At 40.9% G+C, this 15,651-nt stretch overlaps 1 protein-coding gene across 1 annotated transcript in view; it reads left to right on the top strand.

Moving 5' to 3' along the window:
- DERA (deoxyribose-phosphate aldolase) overlaps positions 1-15,651 on the top strand; it is a 110,235-nt gene that overhangs the window by 54,053 nt on the left and 40,531 nt on the right. The window contains exon 6 of the mRNA XM_049783701.1: positions 12,421-12,549. Within this exon, the coding sequence (XP_049639658.1) occupies positions 12,421-12,549 (129 nt within the window). The remainder of the gene's footprint in view (positions 1-12,420; positions 12,550-15,651) is intronic.

Genomic DNA, 15,651 nt, shown 5'->3' with positions numbered 1-15,651 from the left:
CATGTTTTATAGAGGTGAAAAATGAGATCTAGATTCAGAGTTTAGTAAACTGGATTAGAGAGACAAGTCAGTGGGTTGAGCACATGCTTTCATGTGGGAGACCTGGTTTCTATCCCTCATACCACATGTTTACCAGGTCTCTCCAGGAACAACCCCTGAATATTATACCAGGAGTGACTCTTCAGAATGGCCAGCTGTGGCTGGAAAACAAAACATAACACAAAAGGAGTTTAGTGAACTTCCCCAAATCAAACCACTTATTAATCCAAGCTCTGCGCTGTGTAAGGGCACATGAATCCTGGGCCATGATTCCCAATTTTCCCAGTAAATTTAAATTTTTTTCAGTCAGGAATGAAAATGAATAATGTCCATTTTGACTAAGGGAAGCCACGTGGGCTTCTTTATGAAAATAAAGAGTAGAAAGTTCAGAGAAGCTGATATGGAAAACCAGCTGGAGTAAGAACAGCTCAGGCCTGCCTCTGGGAGAAATTTGGCTCTATGACCTCTAAGACAGCTGCTTCATGGTCTCAGAGCTCTTCACTCACCTCTGCTGTCTTTGTTGTATCATTTTGTAGAAAGAGCCTCCTGCTTCTCACCTCACATGCTCTATGGGATTTGCAGGTCCACAGATAAAATTTCACTTGCTGCAGCCCAAGACACAATTTTGGAGGGGACGGGGCATGTGTATGACCTCCTCCGTGGTGTAATGCTTGGGAGGCCCTGAGGTGTAAGGGTCAAGATACAGGGTCTTGTGGTTGCCAGCTCTATGTTCCAATCCTTTGAGCTATCATCCCAGCATCCACATCTACCTCCCCTAAGGTCACATTGGTAACAGAGCAGTTTAGTTGTGCATTTTTATTTCATTGTTCTTGTATACTTGATAACAAAAAGGGATCCTTTCCTAGAGTTGAACATCAAATATTAAGTTATTTGCTCAGGAAAAATATCTTGGCCTTATGTCATCAAAGAAGCCAGTAACATGATTTGAGGAGTTTTCAGTTAAAGAATGAGAATATGCTGGTTGTATAATTTTTACATCTAGTTAAGATACAGTGTCTATTTTTGGTTCATGGGTTAGAGAATTTAACTTCTAGGTAGCCTATAATTAAATCATAGAGTACTAAAATACATCCTTTTTGTTTGTTTTTGTTTTTTGGCCACATCCAGTAATACTCAGTGGTTACTCCTGGCTCTGTGCTCAGAAATTACTCCTGGCAAGGCAGGGAACCAAATGGAGTGCCGGGGATAAAACCAGGTCGCGCACTTGTAAGGCAAACACCCTACCCATTGTGCTAATTCTCTGGCCCCTAACTTTTTTCTTTCTAGTTAATTTTATTTTAATTTGTTTAAAGAAAATGCATCACATAGTTAACATAGTTGACCATAACACATCTGTTTCCAGATAAATGAGAACAAAATTATTAAAAAAAAAGGCATAGAAATAAAAAATATAAAAGATGAAGAGAGGAAAGAAAAATATTTTGAAAATAATTTTAAGAAAGAAAACATAATTTAAGAAGAAAAAAGTACAGTGGCAGCAAATTTATAAAAAATTTAAAAGATTAATTTTTTTTAAAAATGTAAAACATAATTTGAAAAAAGAAAGAAAGGAAGTACAGTGGCAGCAAATTTATGGATTTTTTTTTGATCTCCAATGAGGTCATTAAGTCAAGAGCAGACGATTTTGTAAGCTCTGTTGTTGGTGGACCATTCTGTTAACTTCATTTGTTAGTGAACATTAAGTGACCTCAGCTACACTTTGGCATCTAAATTTGTGTGTGAGGATGACAGCATCAAACAAATGAAATTGTTCAGTAATTCACTATTCACTAATTCAGTAATTCACTAATGCACTATTACTAATACTGCAGCTTTTGTTGATCATAGTCTTAGCTGCCAGTTCTCCCAGAAGTAGGAAAATGTGGGATGAGGGTGTCTGCATTCCCTCCAGAATAATCTCTGGTGATATCAGCTTAAATACTGGCATACCTGGAGTTTGGTCAGATTGGTATCTCTGCAGAAAGTCATAGAGGAGTGGTGATGCAGTGCTATAGGCAAAGCAGCATTATGGGTTATAGATACAGCAGGTGTGGCTTTGGCAGGGCAAGGGGTTGACCTTTCCTGTTTTCTTAAAATTCCCAGCTGCCTGGCCAGTGTACCTATGATTTTTTCATGGCTTGTTTTACATCTCTTTCATGAAAAAAGTGAGTCTATGGAGCTTGCCTGGTGCAAACATGGTGACTGTTAGTGGGTATGGTTACAGCTGCTAGGCCTCCTGGAAGAAGGATGTGGTGGAGGTGGTGCCCAAACTCCAAAAAGGCCCTGGTGATATTAGCCCAAATTCCAGCATACCTAAAGTTTAATCAGATTGGTGTCTCTGCAGAGAATTGTAGAGGAGTGGTAAGGCAGGGCCATAGACAAAGCAGTGGGTGTGAATGATGGAGGAAGTGGGCATGGCTTCAGTTTGGGCAGGGATTGGCCCACTCTCTACTCCTGATATTTTCAGCTGCATTGCTGGTGTACCCATGATTTTTCGCAGCTTGGATTACATTTCTTTCAAGAAAAGAGTGAGTTTATGGAGCTGCCCAGTGTGAATATGGTAACTTCATTTCTTTTATTTTGTTTTGTTGTTGTTGTTTGTTTGTTTTTTAGGGCCACACCCAGTGATGCTTGGGGTTCCTCCTGGTTATACGCTCAGAAATCACTCCTGGTTTGGGGGACCATATGGGACGCCAGGGGGATCAAATCGCGGTCCATCCTAGGCTAGAGCAGGCAAGGCAAACGCCTTACTGCTTGTGCCACCACTTCGACCCCAGTAACTTCATTTCTTTTTCTGGTTAATTTTAACTATAGTTGAAGAACTTCACTGACTATAAAAGGTAATTTTTTTTTAGGAATAATGTAATAGTTTTGTTCATAAATACCATCACAATCAGTGATTTAAAGAGTTATGTTATCCAGCATTGGAGAGGTAGTTCAGGGATGAAGAAACTTACCTTGTGGTGCCATATTTGGTACCAGGGATTCATCCCTTACACCAGCGGTCCTTCCTGAGTACAGAGTCAAGAAATGGCTTTGAGCACTACCAGATGTGGTCAAAAACCAAAAGGATTAACAGATAATATAGTGTGTAGATACTACCCTTGCTGGGTTCAATTTCTGGCACCCTATATGGTTCCCCAAGCTCTCCAAAAGTGGTGATTCCTGATGTAGAGCCAGGAGTAACCCATGAGCACTGCTAGCTGTGACCCCAAAACAAAAGAATTGTGTTATCCGAGCTAGAGTTTGCTTTAACAAATGCTGTAATAAAATATTTCTAAACTTTATTGAATAGCTCACTGATTGTCAACACTAAAATTTCATTGAACTGGGCCAAACTATAGAACAAGATTTGACCTTTATAAGGCAGCACTTAGTGGAAACTCATTTTGCTAGAATTCTAGCTTAATACAGCCATTAGATGGTTTGAGTGCTTACAATCTGGGTTTTTGTTGTTGGTTTGGTTTGGTTTTTGGTTTTTGGGCCACACACAGCGACACTCAGGAGTTACTCCTGTGCTCAGAAATCACTCCTGGCTTGGGAGACCATATGGGACGCTGGGGAATTGAACAGTGGTCTGTCCTAAGTCAGCCGCGTGCAAGGCAAATGCCCTACCATTGCACCATTGCTCCAGCGCTTACAATATGTTTTGTATCTTCTTTTTCAACCCTTATAGTAACCCTGTAAAGTAAATATTATTACTGATATTTCTAAGGATAAAAATGAGTATGAAGAATGACTTACTGGAGGAAGTTATAGAACTGGATTTTTAATCCACGTCTTCTGGTTCTCAAGCTTACTTTTCTTTGTTTCTCCTGGGCTTCACCTGGGTCTGCACTACGGGAACCGTATGAGATGTCTGGGATTGAAACTGGATTAGCCATATACAAGGCAAACAGTCTACCTACTGTACTATTGTTCAGGCCCCTCAAGCTTGCTTTTGAGGCAGTTGAAAATTATTTGCCATTAGTTAAGTCATAAAATTATAATAAAAAATTATTAGTTGAATCTCAACTCTAGCATTCTCAATGTTTTTAATTAAAAATATTTTTAAGGGGCCGGGTGGTGGCGCTAGAGGTAAGGTGCCTGCCTTACCTGTGCTAGCCTTGGACGGACCGCGGTTCGATCCCCCGGCGTCCCATATGGTCCCCCAAGCCAGGAGCGACTTCTGAGCGCATAGCCAGGAGTAACCTCTGAGCGTCACCGGGTGTGGCCCAAAAACCAAATATATATATATATATTTTTTTTTTTTAAATGGAAACAACAGTTTAGTTGTTTTCAGGAGGAGAGCTTCCATCTGCTACAGGGGTATAACTTGTACTGTACTAGCCATCAAGCTTCTAGTTCCCATGATTAAGTTGACCTCCTCTGCCCTTTCTTTCTACCTTTCCTTTTTCTTTTTTGTGGCTACCATCTTATTTTTTCCAGAGTCTGATTTATTTTGTTGTATGTGTAGTTTTTTTAATCTTTTTTTTTTAAATTTTTTGTATTCAAGTAAAACCATCTGGTAATTGTTTTTTATTTTCTGATATATTTCACTATAAATAAATCCTAATAAAGTAAATTTCAGCAAAAGTCAAAGTTTCATTTTTGCCTTTTCTAATAGCTAAGAAGTATTTAAATTGAGTGTATGCACTCTATCTTCTTTACCCACTCATCTATCTGGGTGGGCAGATGGTTATTTATTTGTTCTGCTCTGAATAGAGGGGAACATGGATCTTTTTAAATTAGTGTTTTCATATTCATCAAATAAATAACTGATATTTCTGGGCTATACAGTATTTTTGTGTACTGAGGAAGAAAGGAAAATAATTAAATCTCAAGATTTCTTTAAATTAGCATTCTTGAATTTTTAGATCAAGATGTTCTGGTCACTAATTTTTAGATAACAACTTTCTTTTTTTAGATCCAGTAACTAAATTGAGGGCTTCCCATTCAGAATCATTCTAAACAAAACATCAGTTGTTACTGCCCTATGTCTTCTAATGTGTGTGCTGTTCTTGTACATTTTGCTAATGGATGTCAGGCTAAGCTGATCTCAGAGCTTTGTCAAGATTGCAGGGTAGGGTGACCGAATACAGTTTATATTTGTGAAAATATCCCAGCCTTTCTTGGAAATCTTTTTGGGTATCATGACTTTCCAGTGACAAACTCGGAATCTTTCTGAATATCCTGTCATTTGCCTTGGTTGGGAGTCACTTTTCACTTCTGAGCTTCAAGTCAAGTTCTGTTGCCATAGGACTAAGGCAAGTTTTATTTATGTTGTTCTAATGGTCATGTCTTACTTTGCTACTTGGAGAACAGTGTTAAACCCCTTAATAGGACTCTTGGCTAACCAGTATGAATTCCCACAACATTCTTTGCAGTCAGAGGTACTTCCTCTAACCTTGACCCTTATTGTAATATTCTATCCTGCTCAGCTGAGTCACTGTAGTTAAAAAGTCCTTCCTATGAAACACTCATAGTGAAGAAAGCAAAGTTCGAGGAGTGTTGTAGAAGTACAAGGTTAAGTGGTGCCCAGGAGATGTAGAGAAGAGCATGAATCTATCAGGAACGTTGGGCTAGAGATCGCAAAATACATCTTCAAAATTTAATCTCCACCATACCAATTCTGTGTACTAGGATTCCTTTACTGTTGCTTGTAAAATGTTCTCTCAGTCTCATGTTGCTGTTGGTTTCTTGGCATAAACATATTCTCTTGAACCTTGAATAACATATAGGTGAAGGGTTGCCTTACCCCATGATCCTAAATAGTATAACTTTTGGTTTTTCTCAGATTGAACTGCTGATATCTTTGCTGTCATCTGGAAGCTTTATCAACAGTGCTGAGTTGATTAGCACATATTTTTACGTTATAGGATTAATACTGTGCATTCTTTTCATAAAAATGGTGGAGAAAAGTTTTCATCCTTATTGTCTTCATGTTGAACAGAATAGGGGAGTTTGGGGTTTGGAATTTTTTTTTTTTTTTTAATTTTTTTTTTATTTAAACACCTTGATTACATACATGATTGTGTTTGGGTTTCAGTCATAAAAGGAACACCACCCATCACCAGTGCAACATTCCCATCACCCAAGTCCCAAATCACCCTCCTCCCCACCCAACCCCCGCCTGTACCCTAAACAGGCTCTACATTTCCCTCATACATTCTCAATATTAGGACAGTTCAAAATGTAGTTATTTCTCTAACTAAACTCATCACTCTTTGTGGTGAGCTTCCTGAGGTGAGCTGGAACTTCCAGCTCTTTTCTCTTTTGTGTCTGAAAATTATTATTACAAGGGTGTCTTTCATTTTTCTTAAAACCCATAGATGAGTGAGACCATTCTGCGTTTTTCTCTCTCTCTCTGACTTATTTCACTCAGCATAATAGATTCCATGTACATCCATGTATAGGAAAATTTCATGACTTCATCTCTCCTGACAGCTGCATAATATTCCATTGTGTATATGTACCACAGTTTCTTTAGCCATTCATCTGTTGAAGGGCATCTTGGTTGTTTCCAGAGTCTTGCTATGGTAAATAGAGCTGCAATGAATATAGGTGTAAGGAAGGGGTTTTTGTATTGTATTTTTGTGTTCCTAGGGTATATTCCTAGGAGTGGTATAGCTGGATCGTATGGGAGCTCGATTTCCAGTTTTTGGAGGAATCTCCATATCGCTTTCCATAAAGGTTGAACTAGACAGCATTCCCACCAGCAGTGGATAAGAGTTCCTTTCTCTCCACATCCCCGCCAACACTGTTTATTCTCATTCTTTGTGATGTGTGCCATTCTCTGGGGTGTGAGGTGGTATCTCATCGTTGTTTTGATTTGCATCTCCCTGATGATTAGTGATGTGGAACATTTTTTCATGTGTCTTTTGGCCATGCGTATTTCTTCTTTGTCAAAGTGTCTGTTCATTTCTTCTCCCCATTTTTTGATGGGGTTAGATGTTTTTTTCTTGTAAAGTTCTGTCAGTGCCTTGTATATTTTGGAGATTAGCCCCTTATCTGATGGGTATTGGGTGAATAGTTTCTCCCACTCAGTGGGTGGCTCTTGTATCCTGGGCACTATTTCCTTTGAGGTGCAGAAGCTTCTCAGCTTAATATATTCCCATCTGTTAATCTCTGCTTTCACTTGCTTGGAGAGTGCAGTTTCCTCCTTGAAGATGCCTGTAATGTCCTGTAGTGTTTTGCCTATGTGCTGTTCTATATATCTTATGGTTTTGGGGCTGATATCGAGGTCTTTAATCCATTTGGATTTTACCTTTGTACATGATGTTAGCTGGGGGTCTAAGTTTAATTTTTTGCAAGTGGCTATCCAATTGTGCCAACACCACTTGTTGAAGAGGCTTTCCCTGCTCCATTTAGGATTTCCTGCTCCTTTATCAAAAATTAGATGGTTGTATCTCTGGGGAACATTTTCTGAGTATTCAAGCCTATTCCACTGATCTGAGGACCTATCCTTATTCCAATACCATGCTGTTTTGATAACTGTTGCTTTGTAGTACAGTTTAAAGTTGGGAAAAGTAATTCCTCCCATATTCTTTTTCCCAATGATTGCTTTAGCTATTCGAGGGTGTTTATTGTTCCAAATGAATTTCAAAAGTGTCTGATCCACTTCTTTGAAGAATGTCATGGGTATCTTTAGAGGGATGGCATTAAATCTGTATAATGCCTTGGGGAGTATTGACATTTTGATGATGTTAATCCTGCCAATCCATGAGCAGGGTATGTGTTTCCATTTCCGTGTGTCCTCTCTTATTTCTTGGAGCAGAGTTTTATAGTTTTCTTTGTATAGGTCCTTCACATATTTAGTCAAGTTGATTCCAAGATATTTGAGTTTGTGTGGTACTATTGTGAATGGGGTTGTTTTCTTAATGTCCATTTCTTCTTTATTACTGTTGGTGTATAGAAAGGCCATTGATTTTTGTGTGTTAATTTTGTAGCCTGCCACCTTGCTATATGAGTCTATTGTTTCTAGAAGCTTTTTGATAGAGTCTTTAGGGTTTTCTAAGTAGAGTATCATGTCATCTGCAAACAGTGAGAGCTTGACTTCTTCCTTTCCTATCTGGATTCCCTTGATATCCTTTTCTTGCCTAATCGCTATAGCAAGTACTTCCAGTGCTATGTTGAATAGGAGTGGTGAGAGAGGACAGCCTTGTCTTGTGCCAGAATTTAGAGGGAAGGCTTTCAGTTTTTCTCCATTGAGGATAATATTTGCCACTGGCTTGTGGTAGATGGCCTTCACTATATTGAGAAAGGTTCCCTCCATTCCCATCTTGCTGAGAGTTTTGATCAAGAATGGGTGTTGGACCTTATCAAATGCTTTCTCTGCATCTATTGATATGATCATGTGGTTTTTATTTTTCTTGTTATTGATGTTGTGTATTATGTTGATAGATTTACGGATGTTAAACCAGCCTTGCATTCCTGGGATGAAACCTACTTGATCGTAGTGGATGATCTTCTTAATGAGGCATTGAATCCTATTTGCCAGGATTTTGTTGAGGATCTTTGCATCTGCATTCATCAGTGATATTGGTCTGTAATTTTCTTTTTTGGTAGCGTCTCTGTCTGGTTTAGGTATCAAGGTGATGTTGGCTTCATAAAAGCTATTTGGAAGTGTTTCTGTTTGTTCAATTTCATGAAAGAGTCTTGCCAAGATTGGCAGTAGTTCCTCTTGGAAAGTTTGATAGAATTCATTAGTGAATCCATCTGGACCTGGGCTTTTGTTTTTCGGCAGACATTTGATTACTGTTTTAATTTCATCAATGGTGATGGGGGTGTTTAGATATGCTACATCCTCTTCCTTCAACCGTGGAAGATTATAAGAGTCCAAGAATTTATCCATTTCTTCCAGGTTCTCATTTTTAGTGGCGTAGAGTTTTTCAAAGTAGTTTCTGATTACCCTTTGAATCTCTGTCATATCAGTAGTGATCTCTCCTTTTTCATTCCTGATACGAGTTATCAAGTTTCTCTCTCTCTCTTTCTTTGTTAGGTTTGCCAGTGGTCTATCAATCTTGTTTATTTTTTCAAAGAACCAACTTCTGCTTTCGTTGATCTTTCGGATTGTTTTTTGAGTTTCCACTTCGTTGATTTCTGCTCTCAGCTTTGTTATTTCCTTCTGTCTTCCTGTTCTTGGGTCCTTTTGTTGAGCATTTTCTAGTTCTATTAGCTGTGTCATTAAGCTACTCAGGTAAGCTCCTTCTTCCTTCCTGATGTGTGCTTGCAAAGCTATAAATTTTCCTCTCAGTACTGCTTTTGCTGTGTCCCATAAGTTCTGAGAGTTTGTGTCTTTATTGTCATTTGTTTCCAGGAACCTTTTTATTTCCTCCTTGATTTCATCTCGGACCCACTGGTTATTGAGCATGAGGCTGTTTAACTTCCAGGTGTTAAAGTGTTTCTTCTGAGTCCCTTTGGAGTTCACAAATAATTTCAGAGCCTTGTGGTCAGCGAAGGTAGTCTGCAAAATTTCTATCCTCTTGATCTTATGGAGGTATGTTTTATGTGCCAGCATGTAGTCTATCCTGGAGAATGTCCCATGTACATTGGAGAAGAATGTGTATCCAGGTTTCTGGGGATGGAGTGTCCTATATATATCCACTAGGCCTCTTTCTTCCATTTCTCTCCTCAGGTCTAGTATATTCTTGTTGGGTTTCAGTCTGGTTGACCTGTCCAGTGTTGACAAAGCCGTGTTTAGGTCCCCCACAATTATTGTGTTGTTGTTGATATTATTTTTCAGATTTGTCAGCAGTTGTATTAAATATTTTGCTGGCCCCTCATTCGGTGCATATATGTTTAGGAGAGTGAATTCTTCCTGCTCTACGTACCCCTTGATTAATATAAAATGTCCGTCTTTGTCCCTTACAACCTTCCTGAGTATAAAGTTTGCATTATCTGATATTAGTATGGCCACTCCAGCTTTTTTATGGGTGTTGTTAGCTTGGATAACTTTTCTCCAGCCTTTTATTTTGAGTCTATGTTTGTTCTGACTATTCAGGTGCGTTTCTTGTAGGCAGCAGAAGGTTGGATTGAGTTTTTTGATCCATTTAGCCACTCTGTGTCTCTTAACTGGTGCATTTAGTCCATTGACGTTGAGAGAAAGAATTGTCCTGGGATTTAACGCCATCTTTATTTCAAAATTTGGTGTGTCTTTTGGGTAGTCTTGTCTTAGATTAGGTCTTTCAGTTTTTCTCTTAAGACTGGTTTTGTGTCTGTGAAGTTTCTGAGCTGTTTTTTGTCTGTGAAACCATGTATTCTTCCATCAAACCGGAAAGTGAGTTTTGCTGGGTATAGTATTCTGGGTGAAGCATTCATTTCATTCAGTCTTGTCACAATATCCCACCACTGCTTTCTGGCATTGAGCGTTTCTGGTGACAGGTCTGCTGTAAATCTCAGGGAAGCTTGCTTGAACATGATTTCCCCTTTTGATCTTGCTGTTTTCAGAATTCTGTCTCTATCTGTGGGATTTGTCATTGTGACTAGGATGTGTCTTGGGGTGGTTTTTCTGGGGTCTCTTTTGGTTGGTACTCTTCGGGCATGCAGGATTTGATCACATATATTCTTTAGCTCTGGAAGTTTCTCTTTAATGATGTTCTTGACCATTGATTCTTCCTGGAAATTTTCTTCCTGGGTCTCTGGGACTCCAATGATTCTTAAGTTGTTTCTGTTGATCTTATCATAGACTTCTATTTTCGTCTGTTCCCATTCTTTGACTAATTTTTCCATTGTCTGCTCATTTGCTTTAAGTTTTTTGTCCAATCTCTCCTGCTGTATGGAATTGTTATGTATCTCATCTTCCACAGCACCAAGTCTATTCTCAGCTTCTGATACCCTGTCCCAGAGCTTATCCATTTTGTCATTCACTTCGTTTACTGAGTTTTTCAGGCCTGTTAGTTGACATGTTATTTCAGTTTGGAGTTTTGTCATTTCTGCCTTCATATTTTCTTGGTTCTTATTAGTGTTCTGTTCAACTCGATCCATGGTTTCTTGGAGTCTGTTGAGCACCTTCCATATTGCTAGTCTAAAGTCCTTATCTGAGAGGTTGATTAGTTGTTCAGTCATTATCTGGTCCTCAGAATTGTCATCTTCATTCTCTATGTCTGATGCTGGCCTGCGCTGTTTCCCCATTGTCACATTTGTATTGTGGGTTTTTCTACGTGTTGTAGTGGTATTCATTGTCTATATGATGTAGGCAGCACACTCCTCTGGCTCCTCCCTTTCTGGATGGGCTGACTTGCCTCTAAGGGAGGGGAGTCCTCCGTGGATGAAGCCTCACACTGGGTCAAATCTTAGGCCCGAGCATGTAACAGAGAAGACAGTCCAGAGAGAAATGTTTGCTTCTGTGATATAGCGCCGTTCTTAGTGTGATTTTTCCTTCTTGTTGCAATGGAGTTCTTTCCTTAGAAAGAGTGCACGGCCGCGTAGCGAAGCAGACCGGCCGTGCTCCTCTGAGCCTCTTTTTGCCCCACTCGCAAGAGTTTCACGCAAGAGGACAGTAGACAGACATAGACAGGTCACACTCACAGTCTTTCACAGCTGAGCCCCACTGGGCCGGTGTACTTTCGCGGATTTTCCCCGCCTGGTGTCACACACAGGGAGCCAGCTTTTGCAAAGGATGGGGTTTGGAATTTTTTTTATATGGCGCCATCTAGTAGAGATGTTGTTGTTTAAGGGGCACATTGTGTGTGTGTGTGTGTGTGTGTGTGTGTGTGATTTTAAACTATGCTGCGTTCAGTGTATTTTATGAAGCCCCAGAAAGTTACTTGCATATTGGGCTTGGGGATCACTGAGCTCAAAACTGCGTCTTTCAGCCCTTCTACAGCTGGTTTTAGGCACATACATCTAACACACCCTGTACAGGCTCCACACTTGTTAGTCAGACATAGAGACACATTCCCCGGGCAGAGTGTGGGACAAGCTGTTATGTCTTTATTGTCATCAACAGAGCTCTCTGGAAGGGTCTGCTTTCTATTCCAGGAGAATTTGTTATGTCTGAATAACAGGATTCGTAAAGACCCTTCAAATCTTTACAAAGCTTTTTTTTTTCTTAGGGAAATCTCCTTTTTTTTTTCCCCCTTAATTTGCAGCTCTGCACCCTGATCTGATCTGCAGGAAAGATGATGAAATGATCGATAATTTGCATGTCATTATTGACTCCTTGGTGCTGGACCCGGAGCCAGAGCTCACAGTTCTGTGAGAGCGAGCAAAGCATTCCTTGCAACAGGATGTGAACTGTAACAGAATGCTCCAGGCGATATTAAATTGGGGGTGATTTTTAGAAAGTGACAAATGTTTTATGTTTCCTAAATCTGAGACGGGTTCTACGGGCTCTAAACGGCTGCCAAGTTATGTTCTCACTTGCCTCTTCTGTAACTGCCTCAATTATTTCTTCCTCAGCCTTGTATGATGAGATTCGTCAGTTCCGTAAAGCCTGCGGGGAGGCTCATCTCAAAACCATCTTAGCAACAGGAGAACTTGGATGTCTCACTAATGTCTATAAAGCCAGTCTGATAGCGATGATGGCAGGTAAGTGTTTCACATGCCAGTGATGAGATCTTGTCGAATTGCTGTTGCTTTTAGGCATAACAAGCACCTGAAAGCATCCCAGCTTCCCCCTGAAAAGTGCAAATGAACCCCTTGGACTCTTTCAGCGGGAGGGGCCGGCTGGTGTGTGAACACAGGGGCCATGTGAAGTGGTCAGAAACTCTTGGCCAATTTGCGGTGTTTCTTGGAGGCTATTTTGTAGGTGCACTCTCCCGGGAAGCCAGTAGGGGGCTCTCTTGTTAGTGAATTGCCATCTGTGCTAGCCGGTGATTTTTCATTCATCAACATATGTTCACCAGGAATTTCTTTTAACTCTGGCTCATTTCGCTCTGTGAATTTAAGTGCTTGCTATTGCTCAGAGATACTCGAGTTTGCATCTGGACCATCCAGGGCGGCCTGTGCTTTTGTTGGACTTTCTGTTTCTTTTGTACATTTTACACAGCAGCCTTGTCATCATGTCCTGGTATTTTTCAAAGGTGGGTTGATGTCTCCCTCACCTCCCCAAACAGCAGGTTGTCCAGTGAAGATGTCCAGGCTGCAGGCATGAAGTTGGGCTGTGCTGGATTCTCCCCTCTCCTGCCCTTTGTGCCCAGATTGAGTGCTCCCCCTTCCCTGGAGTACCCACGCCTCCCCCCAGCTTTGAGTCCTGCTGTCCTAGGCCACATGGATCATGCCAGCCAGCTCTTCACTGCTCTCCCCATCTTTACTTTTGCCCCCTTTCAATCTGTTCTTCAAACTGTTGCCAGAATGATTGCTTAAAAATGCCAATTTGAAAGCAGTTCTGCTTACTTCATATCCTTAACGCCTGGCCCCCTTCCCCTTTAAGGTAAAAAAAATGTTGCTCCTTCACCCAGATTTTTTATTTATTTAGTTTATTTATTCTAAACATCATTTATTTTTAATTTATATCTTTATTATAATATTGCGATTTATCAAGTTGTTTATAAAATGGTTGTCCCAGGCATTAAATGTTCAAACATCAATCCTACCACCAGTAGGACCTTTGTTCCACAAGTGTTCCCAGTTTCCTACCACCCACACTAGTCTGCCTCTTGGCAGACACAAATTTACTTCATATTGTTTGTTGCAGTACAGAGATAAATAGAATTATCAGTACTTAGATTAGTAAAGGTCAATATGTTGGCTTCTCGGTGTTAATTTTTGTTTGTGTATTTGGGGGTCACACCCAGCAATGGTCTGAGGTTACTCCTGATTCTGCACTCAGGAATCACTCCTAGGGGTGCTTGCAGGACCATATGGGATGCAGGGGATCGAATCCCAATTGACTGCATGTGAGGCAAGTGCCCTACATACTGTACGATCTTTCTGGCTCTAAATAAGGGTCAATTGGTAATAATTGTTCTATTTCTTAATGCTGTTACTAAAGTTATTTTTCAGGGACTTACTGGGCTGTAGTTAGTGCTCGGTGAGCCTTCTGTTATACTTTTTAAGTTCACTGAACTTGGTGGTCTTCTATGGAATTTTCCCGTCAGATTTACTGGGATCCTACTGGATTGACACTCCTTATAACCTTTGGCGTTGTCGCGCAGCTGCACGATTCAGGACCTAAACATCTGAAACAAACTTGGCGGCTTGTCAGTTTGATAAGGTTAAACTGTGAACATTTGCTGTTGGGGAGTGGGGGGTGTTGGGTGTGGCTGTAGAATGCTTTGGTTAATGCAGAAAAGGGCATCTCCCCGCCCCTGTTCTGAGAAGGCCCCAAGATTGTCAGCCCTAGAATTGGACCAGACTACCTGGGAAGCCATTGCCATCTGAATTTATATAAAAGCTCCTTCTCCAGCTCCTGCCGGCTTGTGGCTCTTCCTCCCCTTGTGCTATGTACTCCACACCATGGAACTGCTGAATGTCTCTGCTCCTTTTGCCATTTAGCCCTTTCACATCCTTGTCCTCCCCAGATAACCCCATCTTAGCCATGGGCCCTGCACAAGTGTGACTCTTTCTGAGAATCCTTTGCTCTAAGCCACCTCCTCCAATGCCCCATCTATCCTGTGGCATCCTGTTAAAAATCCTGTTACATGATTCATCACAGGTTGGAGTACTGGGTCTTAACTGAGTATTGAAGTTACTTAGAGGACATTTGAGTGTTAGATGACTGACTTGTCATTCCTTACACCTGATATTTCTGTAATTGGTCCCTTGATTTTTAAAATCTTCTGTATCTTTTTTTTGGGGGGTGGGGTCATATCCCCCCAAAAGACCAGTGCTCAAGGCTTAATCCTGACTGTGCACCCAGTGATCACCCCTGGTAGCCTCAGAGGACAATGTGGACTGCCTGGAATCAAACTCAGCTCAGCTAGGTGCAAAACAAGTGCATCTGTACTACTTTTCTGTACTATCTCTTTGTGCTGTTTCTCTGGTCTATTCTGTACCCTATTTTTGGATGGTGCTTTAGTAGTGCTCAGATGACCCAGGGCTCAATTCATTATTAGGATCTGAGGATACTTTGCTGCATAGGTCTTGCCAGGTTCACCGAGGAGACTCTGACAGTGCTAGGGACCTGGTGATAGGAACCTGTGGCGTCAGGGATCAAACTGGAGTCAACCATCTGCAAGGCAAGTGCCTTGCACCTCTACTACCTCTCTGGCTCCTTCCAGCTTTAGTTTTGGGGTGCTCTGTAAACTTCTCTTCATTATCCAGAACTCTGCTGAAAACCAGCATGCTGGGCAGTATGGAACATTCTCTCCTGTATCCATATCCAGAAGCTGTATGTGCTGATAATCTCATGGAGAGCAAAAATCTCTGAAAATTTAACCCTAAGAGAAACAGAGACTTTTTGTTCTGTCTTGTGGGCTTACTCCTAGAAGAGGTTAGGGAGTCCCTGTGAATTGTCAGAGATCAAATTGGAGTCAGTCATATATGAGGCAAGTACCTAAACCCCTGATCTGTCTCTCCAACCTGAGAAACAGTGAGCCTTGAGATTCACATTACAGAATTTTGCAGTCACAGCAGACTCGCAGCTGCCTCTTCTCAGACTCCCCAGAGGGAAAGCATTTGGGAGACCCGGGTAGAGAGATTGTCCCTCTTTATGTTGCCTGCCTGGTGGTGGTGGGGACTATGAGTCCC

Source organism: Suncus etruscus, chromosome 11 (assembly GCF_024139225.1).
Source record: "Suncus etruscus isolate mSunEtr1 chromosome 11, mSunEtr1.pri.cur, whole genome shotgun sequence".
NCBI classification, from domain to species: domain Eukaryota; kingdom Metazoa; phylum Chordata; class Mammalia; order Eulipotyphla; family Soricidae; genus Suncus; species Suncus etruscus.
Note: the sequence above shows the minus strand (reverse complement) of the source record. Positions and strands in the feature narration are given on the sequence as shown.